We start from the raw sequence: 14,443 nt of genomic DNA on the forward strand, positions 1-14,443 counted from the left end.
GTTCTGGTGACATGCCTCTGCCCACCAAAGAAACTCCTGTTGTAGGCAGGGAATGAGAGGAATCATTGTTTCCTGACTGTGACAATGTTGACTCCATAAACTTTTTAGATACCACTGTAGTTTCCTCATATGCAGTCTTGCATATGGAATTAGTAGAATGCAGGATGCCATGAAACCCAAAGCCTGCAGAATTTGTCTTTCAGATAACTGGGTTTTTGTTGCCATCTGTTTGAAGTAAACAGTCAGTTGCCTTTGCTTGTCTGGTGTAAGGTATGCCATCTGGGCAGTTGTATTCAAGCTTGCACCCAGGAATGTAATCTTTTGAGAGGGTATCAGTTGTGATTCCTTTTCATTTATTGTGTACCCTAAGCATGTTAGAAGCCTTTTTACATATGCCAGATGTTGAAGAAGAATGTCCTTGTTTTCTGCTTGAATGAGACAGTCGGCCAAGTAAGGATAGATTTGTATGTCTCTTTGTCTGCAAAATGCAATTACTGGTGCCAGGCACTTTGTAAAGACCCTGGCCGCAGTAGATAAGCCAAAGGGCAGTGCAGAGAATTGGTAATGCTTGAAACCAGCCTTGAAGTGGAGATATCTTCTGCACGATTCCCTTATTGGGGTATGCAGGTATGCCTCTTTTAAGTCTAGAGTCACTAACCAGGCATTCTTGCCCAGCATGGGCAGAAGCTGTTGCAAAGTAAGCATTTTGAATTTTGGGATGCCCAAGAATGTGTTCAAAATCTATAAATCCAGTATTGGGCACCAGGCATTGTCTTTTCTGGGTACCAGGAACAGTCTTGAATAAAACCCTTGCCCTTTTTCCTGTTCTGGGACTGGCTGTATAGCCTCCATATCCATGAGGGACATAACTTGTTTCTGTGCCTCCGCCCATTGATTTTGTGGAAGATCTGGCCAACCGTTTGGAATTGGCAAGGTATGGAAATGAAATTTGTATCCCTGGGATACTATGTTTAGTACCCACTTGTCCTGGGTTATTAACTGCCAATTTTGAGCATGAAGTGCTAATTTTCCCCCTAAAGGGGCTGCCAAAAGGTAAGTGCTTGGTGATGGTAGATGGAAGTCATTGAGACTGTTTACTGTGAGGCTGTGCTTTGTTTCCTCTAGATTTGGAGTTAAATGCGCCCCATTGCTTTGACCTGTAGGAACCTTGTGATTGGTATCTAGAGCCTTTTGAGCACCTGATTTGCCCCGTGAGGCTCTGTCGGACATAGGAAAGGACCAATTTTTTTGTAGGCCAGTGTCTACTGAATCTGGGTGGCTGTACTTGTAATAAATATTTTAGTTTGCATAGATTTAGCTTTGTCTTCCAATTTCTTTAAAACTTCTTCTGCCTTATTACCAAACAGAGTATCATGCTGTAAAGGTGCATCCAATAATTTAGCTTTAACATGATCGGGCAGATTTTGCTCCTTGAGCCAGGCATGCCTTCTAATCACAGATCCAGTAACTGCGGCCCTGCAAGAGGCCTCCAAGGAATCAAAACCACATTGCTAAGTATGCTTTCCAACCTGTTCTGCTGCATGCAATAATTCCTGTAATTCTTTATTTTCCACACATTCAGAAATCAACATAATTTTCTGTTTCAATAATCCCATAACATGCTGTTGATATTTAAGCATATGAAACTGGTAGTTTAAGGCCCTAATTGCCAAGGTTGCAGATGTATAAACCTTCTTTCCCCATCTATCCAGCGCCCTGGAATCTCCATCAGAGGGGGTAGGATTTTTAGCTGTTGAGACCTTTACACCTTTGGGACCCTGTGAGATAGTGTCAGGCTCAGCAGCAGGATTTTTGAATAAAAATTTGTGGGAGTCAGGAACCCTGTAATATCTGTCTAGTTTACTAGGAGCCAGAGTTAGGGAATCAGGAGCCATGCTTGATTCTGAAAACACATCATCAACAATGTCTAACACAGGAGGTATAGCCAAAGGCCTATGCTGAGGAAGAAGAAGGAAATCCCTAAGCCTCTTTCTGGATTCTGAGAAATCCTGACTCTCCCAATGAAAATGTTCCCTTAAAGTATGCAAGATTTCTCCAAAAGAATAATCTTCAGGAGGAGATGCATATGGGATGGATTCCTCTGCATCTGAATCCTCATAGGGTAGTATAGAAAAGTCCTGATCAGAAGAGAAATCAGAAGAAATAGAAACCTGATCTGAAGATTCATAATCAGTGTCGTATATTTGCAGTAATGCCAATCCCTTAAACAACAATGTATGCTTTTATCAACGTTTTGTAGACAACTGTTTTTTTAATTTGGAAAGGGTCTTCTTCCCAATTAGTTGACTATACAGAGTATTTGAATACTACTACAGGTCTTTTGAGATTCAAGATGGATTTCTCAGATAGTTGTGTGACTTTTTTAGATCTTAAAGTTGAATTAAATGAAGGTTTGCTTTGTACCAGTGTCTACAAAAAGGAAGTCTATGCTGGTAGATACATACATAGCACTCATATGCATGCTCCCCATGTTTTTAAGGGAATAGTAACAGCGCAATTCAGTAGGACTAGTAGATTGAATACTGATGATTCATGCTTTCTTTTACAGCTTGATGAAATGATGAATGATTTTTTGAGTAGTGGATATGACCCTAAGTTATTGCTAGATGTTAAAGCCAATATTATGATTGATAGATGTACAGGGCTTAGACCAATTTTTTTGTCATCAGATGAACCTATACCTGATATGAATAAGAACATATCAAGGGACAGTAAGATTAGGTATGTTACCATTTATACTGTTAGGACACATTTAGTCAAACGCATTATTCAGAAAAACTGGGTCGTCCTGATGGCATCTGCAGAAGTTAGGGCTGTTTTAGATCACAGACCCTATTTTTCATATAGGAATATGAGAACACTAAAGAGTAAACTGTGTTATAAGGATTTTAATGGAGGTTGCAAACATCAGTTTTCCCTTAGGCGCAGTACTTTCAGTTGTATGAGTTGTACATGCTCATCCAACAACCGATAAAGTTTATAAGTTTAATCTATCAGCTACTTGTGTTAGTAGCAATGTGGTTTATTTAGCAACCTGTAATGCATGTTCTTCCTTTTATGTGGGGAAAACAACCAGAAAGCTAAAAGAACGTATCATTGAGCATAAATCTGAGATTAGAAGGACAAATGATAAGAATGCTTTGTACAAACACATTAATATACATGGTCCTGATCATAGATTTAAATTTAGGGTCATAGATATTTTATATACATCGATTAGGGGTGGAGACACTAATAACTTATTGGAAATTAAAGAGTATGAATGGATTTTAAGGTTAGCAGCTGACCGTCCTCCAGGCTTGAATTCTGCAGTTACTTTAAAACCAGTTCTTGTTCAGTTACAACGAATTAGGTTATGCTGTTAGGTACATACTTGCATATTTATACATAAACTATAAAGGTTTTGGTATTTTTTTATATTAATGATGTATTCATTTTTTTCTATATATGTTTTTATATTTGTATTTTGTATGTAGGTCACATGATTTTTTGGGCTGCATGTCATGTGATTGGTTTGACTACTATTTAAACTTGATTGTTTTATTGAATTGTTGTATTAGTATTGAAGAAGGGTAGTAACCCGAAAGCTTTGCTATCTTATAAAGGTGTTTTTCTCAATGTTTTGTGTTTTTTTATTGGCTACTATTCTACAGCATTTTGGATTTTCCCTAATGATAATGCAACCCAGCTGTTCAGGATGCTAGTAGCAAGTGGGAGCCACTGACTGCTGCACAGTCAATCACCTGCTCCTGAGCATTATCTACAAAAGGCAAGCAGCTGCCTATGGTAAACAGCTGTGACACCTTCTTCTTGAAGTCAGGCTGACATTTCCTAGGAGACCACCACTTGATTTCTCCACAAAGGAGTACAGCAGTATGCCAGGTATGTTACACAATTACACATGGCATTGAATGCAGATGGGGGATGCAGTCATGGGATATAGGAATGTACACTGTTACAGAATCCAAAGGACTGTTAATACAGTTTTTGCCTTATCTTTTCAAAAAAACAAACAAAAAAAATCCTGGTTTCCTGTCTTTCTAAGCTACTATAGTCCAGTTTTCAGGCTAGTGCTGAATTCAGGGCTGTGATAGTAGTTTCTGAGTTGCCCATACCTTACTTGGATAGAAGGAAGTTTCTCTGTTCACCTGTGAGAGAGGGGAGCTTTGAGCAACCTATCTGTCCCTGGAGGAGTGGTTCCAGCCCAGAAATTAGTAGTTTATTGGCCATTTTGGGCTAATTTCTATTTCTTTCATTTCCCTACCATAAAAACCACGCTTGCATGGTTTTGTGCACCGGGCAGTGCCGGTTAGCTACGGTTAAATTATTCCCGGCTCCACTAAGTCTCCACTTCAGTTTTTACCTTGAAACTAGTCTAACTCTCAACCTAAGCACTCAAAAAGCATCTTACAGCCCGGCACTTGCTCAAACCTAATAGCACTAATATACCCTGACACTGATTGCCCAGCAGGGCAAGGCTCTTTATTCACCCCTCAACAATCAAGCGACTAAGCAGCTCACCCTACTATTCAGGTATGACCAAAGGGCAACTTCAGGTGCACTCTCCAGTCCAGCTGGTGAATCTGGGTATCCTGAGGCAATGTTACAACTGCCTCATGTACACAGACAACCCTCTCCTCCTACCACAAAATACTAACATATGCAAGAGATGCAATTATACAGCCAAACTGGAAGCTAAGCTGTCTCCACTCAAGACTGGAACAGACAGTCACAAGAGGAGTAGGTTAATACTTGCACCACAACTCCAGCCACACAAAGACCTACTAAAACAACACTGGCAAATAATACACATAAATACACAAAATCATACTCGGAGGCTCTAAATAAAAACCTGTAAAAGCATCAGAGACCTCTAAAGCAGACACCCAAACAACCTGCACTTCCTATCACAAACCAGACAACACATTAAACACAAAATCAGTGTGCCACACAATCACACCCCTTAAGGTGAAATAACATACCTAACATACTAGTAATAGGTGATTCTATAGTCAGGCACACTGACGTCCCACTCACTACGCTGGACAAGCAGAAGATTACGGTTAGCTGCCTGCCGGGAGCCAGAATCTACTAGATAACACAAGTACTCAGGTCACTCCAGAACAAGTACAAATATGACTCTGTCACTGTTCATGTTGGTGTGAATGACCTGAGACGTACCTCCCTGGACTATATGAAAAGAGACATGGAAGATCTCTCTGATCATGTAGCCCAGGATGGTATGACCCTGACCCTGAGTAGCATCCTGCCCTCACCAAGAATGATACCTCAGTATAAAGAAAAAATGATCAATTTCAACAATTGGCTAAGCTTCTGGTGTCATTCAAAGTGGATCCAGTGTCTGTCAGCCTGGGACGACATGCTCGACAAGCCGCATTGCTTCGCAAGAGATGGCTTGTACCTGTCACCCCTAGGCTTTCAAATACTGGCCAAGGCTCTTGCTGTCCCCATAGTGCCTTTTTTTAGGCAAGGCTCAAAAGTCAAACCCACCTCCGGAAACAGTACAATTAACAAAAAACTGAGGGTTATGCTAATTAACGCCAGGAGTTTAAATCTTAAAATGCATGCGCTCGAAGCACTCCTCAGTATGGAGAACGTTGACATCTGTGCAGTAACTGAAACCTGGTTCAAGGCTCCAGAGAGCACCCCAGCACTAGCGGGCTACAACTCATACCACACGTTTTGGCTGCAGAACACGGACCGATACACAAAAGGATGAGGTGTATCCATATTCATCAAGGATACCTACACCTACAGGTTAGTGGCGCAGCATGATACCTCTGAGATCATCCATGTGCAACTAACATCGGGCAAATCTGCAATGCAAATTGAGGCCGGCTACAGATCACCCTGCATGACCTAAGACCAGCTCTCCACCTTTCTGGAGACAATGGAAAACATGAAGGTCCTACCAAACACCCTGATATTGGGCGATTTCAATTACCCTACCATTCACTGGGAAAACTACTCAAGCACAAATTCCCAGGCCCACTGTTTCCTGGAATTCATCAACTCAAACACCCTGGATCAGCTGGTAAACTCCCCTACCAGAAGTGAGAACATATTGGACCTAGTCATCACCAACATGGGCGGCAGGTGTTCCACACCGGAAGTCATCCCGTCACTGGTTAGATCAGACCATAAACTAATCACTCTGGATGTCCACGCCCCACCACCACCCCCAACTAAGGAAACCACAGTAAAAAAAACTTTTCTAAAGCAAGCTTCACCTTACTTAAGATAGAGATGGTAAGTTTCACAGCCCCCACGCTAAAGGATAACGCTGCCAAAGATACAGAAAACTTTACAAATGCACTCTATGAGCACCTACAAGGATGCATGGATTGTGCCATCCCTAGCAAAACCAAGACTCACTCCTCTAAGAGAAGGAAAAGTACAGTTTTGTACCTACCATAAATGTAGATGTCCGAACTGGATAGCATCTGCAGTCATAACAACTGGGTTGTCCTGTCGTCAGGCAGCCCTTCAGTCGGCCGGATTCCAAAGTCCGGGTCCGGCTTCGGCTGATGTCGCACTTCACCCGACGTCATCTCTGTTGGTCTTCGGGTATAAAGGCATCAGCCGACGCCATTTTCCTCAGTGTTTCTTGCCCCAGATGCCAGTAGCCCTCTTGAAGGCTAAAATTTGGATAGATGCCAATGTTTCCAAAAAGATAGAGGTAAACACAAAAATAAGCATGTATGTACATATATACAAACAAATACACCATAAAAGACTCCCCACACCAGCTAGATATTAGGAGGGTAAACACCCTAGGAGTACCACAGAGGGGAAGGAGGGAGGGTAATCCTGACTGCAGATGCTATCCAGTTCGGACATCTACATTTATGGTAGGTACAAAACTGTACTATGTCCTTCATGGATGCATCTGCAGTCATAACAACTGGGTAGAATACCATAGCCAACTAGGGAGGAGGATAAAACTAGATTATGGTGTGTTTAGGATCCCTTGCAGTACAGCAGTGGCAAACCCTGCTCGGGATCTGGAATATAGAGGCAAATTATAATGCTTGGCAAATGTATGCACGGAGGTCCAAGTAGCCGCCTCAATAATGTCTTTGGTTGCCACTCCTCGTAAGAAGGCTGTGGTAGTGGCTGTTGCCCTTGTAGAATGAGGTCTTATGTTCTGTGGAATTGGTTTTCCATGGAAGGAGTAACAGAATTGTATGCAATTTCCTATCCATTTGGAGATTGTCTGTTTGGAAATAGCTTTTCCTTCCTTCCTGTTGCATAGGCTACAAAAGTTGGTCAGTCTTTCTGCTACTTTTGTTCTGTCCAAGTAGTAGCGTAGCTGTCTATGTACATCCAAGGTATGCAGTATTCTTTCCCTCTGTTTTGTGGGTTGGGAAAGAAGGTAGGTAGGTGGATTGCCTGGTTTAAAGACACTCTGGATACCACCTTAGGCATAAATGTAGGATTAGTCCTCATGGACACTCTATCTTGGTGGAAGATTAGGAAGGGTTGCACTGCCATTAAGGCCTGTAGTTCTAAAACCCTCCTTGCTGAAGTAATTGCCAGTAGGAAAGCAGTTTTCCATGACAGGTGTTGTAGGTCTGCTGTTGCTGCTGGTTCAAAGGGTGATAGTGTCAACTTTTCTAGCACAAAGTTTAAGTCCCAAGCTGGTAATGGTGGTTTCCTTGGAGGTTTTACATTCTTGATTCCTCTGAGGAACTGCCTGAGCAAAGGGTGCGAAAAACAGGTGGATCAAAGCTGTATTCTGCTGAAATAGCTGATGCATGTATCTTGATGGAGGAGTAGGACAGGCCTGAATGAAGAAGTTCGCCAGATACTCCAGAATGTTAGGCATATCTATGTTTGACACATCTTTTCCTCTTTCAGTACTCCAAATGACAAACCTTTTCCATTTTCCAGCATAGTTCCTTCTTGTTGAAGGTCTGCGTGCTTCAAGAATAATGTCTTTAACTCTTTGGGAAAGTTCTGGATTAGCTGCTGCTATGTGATGTTCCATGCAGTCAGTTGCAACGTTTTTAGGTTTGGATGTACGATGCTGTAGTTGTTCTGAGTTAACATCAAAGGCATCAGGGGTATTGGCCACATATTGTTCCGAGACATGCTCCTCAGCAGTGGATACCAGTGTTGTCTTGGCCAGTTTGGAGCTATCAGGATTATCCTTGGACGTTCTTCCTTGATTTTCAGTAGTACTTTGTGTATCAAGGGAAGAGGTGGGAATGCATATGCTGTTAGGCCTTTCCAGCTGAAGGAGAGCGAATCCACTTTCCATGCTAGTGGGTGGAATGTCCTTGTGCAGAATTTTTTGAGCTGGTGATTGAGAGGTGATGCGAATAGATCTATCTGAGGCATTCCCCATTTCTTTGAGATGGTCTTGAAGATGTCCGGGTGCAGCTTCCATTCGTGGGCATCCGATGTGGTTCTGCTTAATATGTCTGCTAGAGTATTTTCTTTTGCCGCTACAAATATTGCCTGTAACTGGATGTTGTAGCTGAGTGCCAGGGTCCACAGCTCCAAAGTCATTCTGCATAGGGGTATGAATGAGTGCCTCCCTGTTTGTTGATGTACCACATGACTGTGGTGTTGTCTGTCCTTATCATCAACTGGCCCTCTTTGAGAAATGGTCTGAACTTTTGGATTGCCAGTTTTACTGCCAGCATTTCTTTTAGGTTGATGTGCAGGTGAAGTTGATCCTGTGTCCACAATCCTTGCACGCATTTGTCCAGCATGTGGGCCCCCCATCCTAGGTCTGAAGCGTCTGTTGTGATGGTCTGGCTTGCTTGACATCTGCGAAAGGGTAGCCCTGGGTTTGACTGGCATGCCTGAGCCCACCATAGGAACTCCTGTTTTAAGCATGGAATTAGTGGGATTTCTGTTTCTAGGCTGTGTCTGTGTTGGGACCATAAATTCTTTAGGTACCACTGTAGTTTCCTCATATGTAGTCTGGCAAGTGGGACCAAGATTATGCATGATGCCATGAAGCCCAAGGCCTGCAGTACTTTTCTTGCTGTTAACTTGTTCAGTTTTGTTAGTGCCAAGAAGTAAAGAGGGAGTTCTTTTTGTTTCTCTGTAGTTAGGAATGCCATTTGTTTTACTGTGTCCAATTCCACGCCCAAGAATGTCCTTGTTTGGGATGGTATCAGCCTTGACTTTTGTAGATTGACTGTGTATCCCAGTGCTTGTAGCAAGTAAATGACCCTTTGTAAATCTGTTGTCAGCTTGCTTTTGTTGTCCCCTTGTAGCAGGCAGTCGTCCAGGTATGGGTAAATTTGAATTCCCTGTAGTCTGCAATGGGCGATTACTGATGCCAGGCATTTTGTGAATACTCTGGGCGCAGTAGATAAGCCAAAGGGCAATGCTGAGAATTGATAGTGCTCTGATCCTGCAAGAAATCTGAGGTATCTTCTGCAGATTGGTCGAATGGGGACGTGCAGGTATGCCTCCTTGAGATCTAGAGTTACCAGCCAACACTCCTTGCCCAGCATGGGAAGAAGTTGCTGTAGGGTCAGCATTTTGAATTTTGGGACAATGATGTATGTATTTAAGGTGGACAGGTCGAGAATTGGTCTCCAACTTTTTTCCTTTCTTGGAACTAGGAATAGTCTGGAGTAGAACCCCTTTCCTTGCTCTGCTGTTGGCACTCTTTCCACAGCTCTCATGTTTGCTAACTGCATTATCTGTTGTAGAGCCTCTGTTTTTTGATTTGGAGGTAGATTTGGCATTCCTCTTTGACTGGTAAAGTGTGGAAGTGGAACCGGTAACCTTGATCTATGGTTTGTAAAATCCACTTGTCTTTTGTTATAGAGTGCCAGTTCTTTGAAAATAAGGTTAGCTTTCCGCCTAGAGGAGCTGCTATTTGTTCCCTGGTAGGCGGATTTAGGGTTAAGTCACTGTGGTTGAGTTGATGTAGTGGCAGTGGTTGTGTCTGTGCCTCTGTTGTTACCTTGCCACTGTCGTCCTCTGTAGGCACCTCCTCTGGATTGGTTTCTGCCTCTGGAACGTCTATTCCTGCCCCTTTGAGATCTTGTGGAGTCAGGAAAGGACCAATTTTTGGCAGGCCAGTTCCTGCTAAACCTTGGGGGTTGAACCTGCAAGAAATCTTTAACCGTTTGAACAGATTTTGCCTTTTGTTCCATTTTCTTCATAACCTGCTGGGCAGGTGTACCAAACAAACTTGTCTTATCCATAGGAGCATCTAGCAACTTAGCTTTAACATGATCCGTAAAGCTTGCTCCTTTAGCCATGCATGCCTTCTTATCACTGTGCCAGTCATGGCTGATCTAAATGAAGCCTCCAGTACATCATAGCCACATTTTAAGGAATGGTTACTAACCTGTTGTATGTTATTTACCATTTCTAATACATATTTCTTATCAAGAGATTCATCAGTGGTTAGCTTTTTAGTTAACTGATCAAGCATAAACTCTTGGTATTGTATCATGTGAAACTGACAGTTTAAAGCTCTAGCTGAGAGAGTAGCTGAAGTGTAGACCTTTTTGCCCCATCTGTCTAATGACCTTGCTTCCCTTTCAGAAGGAATAGGGTTTTTAGCTATGGTCGCGCCTACTACCTTGGGACCCTGGGATATAGTTTCGGGGTCTGCAAGTGGGGCCTTGTAAAGGTGGTGATGAGTGTCTGGCACCCTGTAAAATCTGTCTGGTTTGGCAGGGGCTGGGGGTAAAGAATCTGGTGCGGAGCAGACATCATTGAAAGCATCATCCACTACAGAGAGAACAGGAGGTATAGCTAAGGGCCTGTGCTGTGGAAGGTGCAGAAAGGTCCTAAGTCTTTTCTGAGTCTGAAAAATCCTGTTGCTGCCATTGGAACTGCTCTTGCATGGCATGTAAGGTTTCCCCAAAGGAGAATTCTTCTGGTGGGGAAGCAGCTGGAATGGATTCTTCAGCATCAGAGTCTTCAAAATTGGAGAAAGGAGCCTCTGGCTGGTCAGTTATGTCTGATTCATCGGCAGAATCATCAGAGGACACTGGCTCAGGGGCTCTGCCCTAGGTCTCTTCTCTGGGGCTGAGAGGCCCTGTCTGGGTGAGATTGAGATCCTCTAATTAATGAAATTAAATCTTCTGCCAGAGTAAGCATTTGAGAACTAGAGGAGGGCCTGGTTGTAGGGGGTTTAACAGGCACTGTTTTAGTAGTCTTGGCTGCTTTAGCCCTGGCGAAGGCCTTAATGGACATGGCTGCTGGAGGCCTAGCAGCACCACGTGCTGGGGTAGAGACATCCAAGGGAATGGTGTCTGATAAGTCAGTGGCAACCACCGTAGTGGGTAAAATTTCTGAGGCCGATTCAAGAGTGGTAGCAGGGGCCTCAGTTGTAGAGATAGATTCAGCTGTACTTTGATCAGTTTTCTCGGTTTCGGCCGAAACCGAGACACTCGCGGTTTGCTTAACCATGGTTTCGGCCGAAACCACGGACCGCGAGTGTCGGTCTTTATCTTTGCGTTTTTTGGCAGATTGGGTAGTCGGAGGATCCGACGGCATAATGTACGCAAAATCAGAACCGAAAAACTGTTCTGCAAACTCCGACCGACGCCTAAGCGTGCCGTCGGTTGAAAGAAGCACAGGCGAACAGGCTACTACGCCGTGGGCTGGGCCTAAACAAGGCAGACAATAAGAGTGGAAATCTTTATGAGGTATTTGTTTCACACAGGTTAAACAATTATTAACTTTTTCTGACATTGGCTGAGGCAAGAAAGAGTCCCCAATGGGGTACTTAGCTTTAGAAGTCTTCGAAGTAGTATTCGGTAGAAGTAATCTCTGGATCCGACCGACCGGCACTTGCGAACAGCTTCTGCTTCGGGCGCCACGCAGCAAGAAAGACTGAGGAAAATGGCGTCGGCTGATGCCTTTATACCCAAAGACCAACAGAGATGACGTCGGGTGAAGTGCGACATCAGCCGAAGCCGGACCCGGACTTTGGAATCCGGCCGACTGTAGGGCTGCCTGACGACAGGACAACCCAGTTGTTATGACTGCAGATGCATCCATGAAGGACATCCAGTTTGGTGGACCCCTGCAATAATCAGGCTATACAATAGAAGGATGAAACTAGTTCAGAAAAAAAGCAAATCCCAAGAAGGAAAGACATCCCTGATCAGTATCAGTAAGAAACCGAGGTCCCTCATGAAATCATCCAAGGCTGACTTTGAAAGAAAAATAGCCAAGGATTCAAAAGATAACCACAAAGCCTTTTTTAGCTATGTTAAGAATCTAAGTGGCAACTCAGAGATATGCACTGAACTAGTGCAAAACAGCACAAAATATACTGAACCTATTGATATTGCCAACATCCTGGCAGATAGATTCAGTGCAAACTTCACCCCCCTCTCACCTCCAAAAGGGCCCACAACAATACCGGAAAAGTGTAGTGTCCCAAAAATCACAGACGCGCAGGTAAAAATAGCCCTTTCAAAAGCCAAAAACACAGCATCAATGGGACCAGATGGTGTCCCAGGCTGTGTCTTGCACGAACTACAGAACAAACTAACCCCCCACCTAAACAGACTGTTCAACCTCAGCCTCTCCACAGGCTACATGCCCATAGAATGGCGCACAGCAATGGTTATTCCTCTCCACAAAGGAGGGGCCACAACTGACCCTGGTAACTATTGCCCCATAAGACTGATTAGCCTGGTCTGCAAGGCTATGGAGTGCGTCATCATGGAACTCATTAACAAAGACATTGGGAACTTCCAAACCCTTGACCCAACCCAGTTCGACTTTGTTAATGGCAGATCATGCCTACTAAACCTGGCTGGCTTCTTCAAGACAGTCACCAAGGCCATACACGAGGGAAAGGTGGTTCACACAGCCTACCTTGACCTCACCAAGGCTTTTGACACCATTCCCCACTCAGGTATTACAGAAAAACTCATCAGCCTGAACATAAACCCCTACGTCACAAGATGGGTTGCCAACTGGCTTACAGACAGAATTCACACGGTAAGAATAGTGGGCTCCAGGTCCGACTCTAAACCAGTCACAAGTGGCGTCCTGCAAGGCTCAGACCTGGGACCCCTACTGTTTGGCATATACTTCTCAAAAGTACAGGCAAACACAGGAGGACTATGGCTAACCAAGTTCGCTGATGACTGGAAACTGGGAGCCATAACTGACTCTCCGGCTGACATGGACATCCTCCAAAAGGGCCTTACTTAGATGGACATATAGTGTCAAAGTCATGGCCTCAAGCTAAATGCCAAAAAATGCATAGTCATCCCGTTTGGGAAAAACAAAACACCCACGAATTACCACATAGGTGGCAGCCCCCTTAATACAGAAGAGGTAATAAGAGATCTGGGGACCCAGGTAAATAGTAATCTCTCCTTTGACAATCATATTGCCAAAGTAGTTAGGAAATCCTTCTATGTGGCCCATCTTATTACTAAAGGGTTCGCATCTAGAAATAAAGAGGTTATAGTGCCCCTCTACACGTCACTCATTAGACCCATCATAGAGTACAATGCCCCATTTGTGATGTACCTCACAAGACACTTCCAACAGCTGGAAAGACCACAAAAGTACCTCACCAAGAGGATTACTGATCTCAGACATATGTCCTATGCAGTCCGACTAAAAAAAATCTGGCTGTACTCAGTGGCATATCGCTTACTCAGAGGTGATCTCTGCCTGACTTACAAAGCCATGTCCAACTCAGAACTAATGGACATGCTTCACCTAAAGAAATCCAAGTCACTGTGAGCCACACACTCTAGTGAGCTAAACCTCACCGCAACAATAATTAGAACATGCTGGAGGGATAGATTCCTGTCACAGAGACTCCCCATGCTTTGGAACAAAATTTCAAATTACATCAGGCAGAGCCCCTTACTAACACTCTTCAAGAGAAACCTTGATGAGTGGATGGGTAACAGAAAATACACCCCTGGGATCACTTCATTGGCTCTGCTTGACAGAGGATCAGTTAATTAATCAATGGGGCAGCCAAAGCCGACACACTCTGGCTAGGCTTATAAATGCCCTCGGGCAGACAGCCTAGTACCTACCTATGAACCTATGAGTCTCAAAAGTAGGTTTCAACAACATTTAATGTAATGACATATTGCTGTTATTCTGCTGTCCAGCACTTATGGCCATCATGTATGGCTCTGTCAGCACTGGCATATATCACACGTCTGGCCCCTGAGTCACCACAGCAATGGTCAGCTCACATATCACTGATACTGGAATGTCTGTTGTACAACAGTGACAGAAAGTAGTGGTCAATACAGTTGGCATATCACATCATGTACTGTTAGTGAGCCCCTCTCAGTGTCTGAATGTCATACAGGCTTAAATCAAGGATTGTCCTGATGTCCATAAACATTCCTGATGTACTCTTCCTAGGTCACTGTGAACTCCACAGCTGTATCTCATTGCCTGACACCTATGGCTAGTA

The 14,443-nt window shown here is 43.7% G+C and overlaps 1 protein-coding gene across 1 annotated transcript in view; it reads left to right on the plus strand.

Annotated features, from left to right (window-relative positions):
* Nucleotides 1-2,353: 2,353 nt before the first annotated feature.
* Nucleotides 2,354-14,443, plus strand: part of LOC122814390 (zinc finger protein 729-like) — a 144,684-nt gene continuing 132,594 nt past the window's right edge. Inside the window, 1 exon segment of the mRNA XM_044086974.1 lies at nt 2,354-2,732. Coding sequence (XP_043942909.1) covers nt 2,354-2,732 — 379 coding nt within the window.

This window comes from Protopterus annectens, chromosome 10.part0, assembly GCF_019279795.1.
Source record: "Protopterus annectens isolate FY-2018-M chromosome 10.part0, PAN1.0, whole genome shotgun sequence".
NCBI classification, from domain to species: Eukaryota; Metazoa; Chordata; order Ceratodontiformes; family Protopteridae; genus Protopterus; species Protopterus annectens.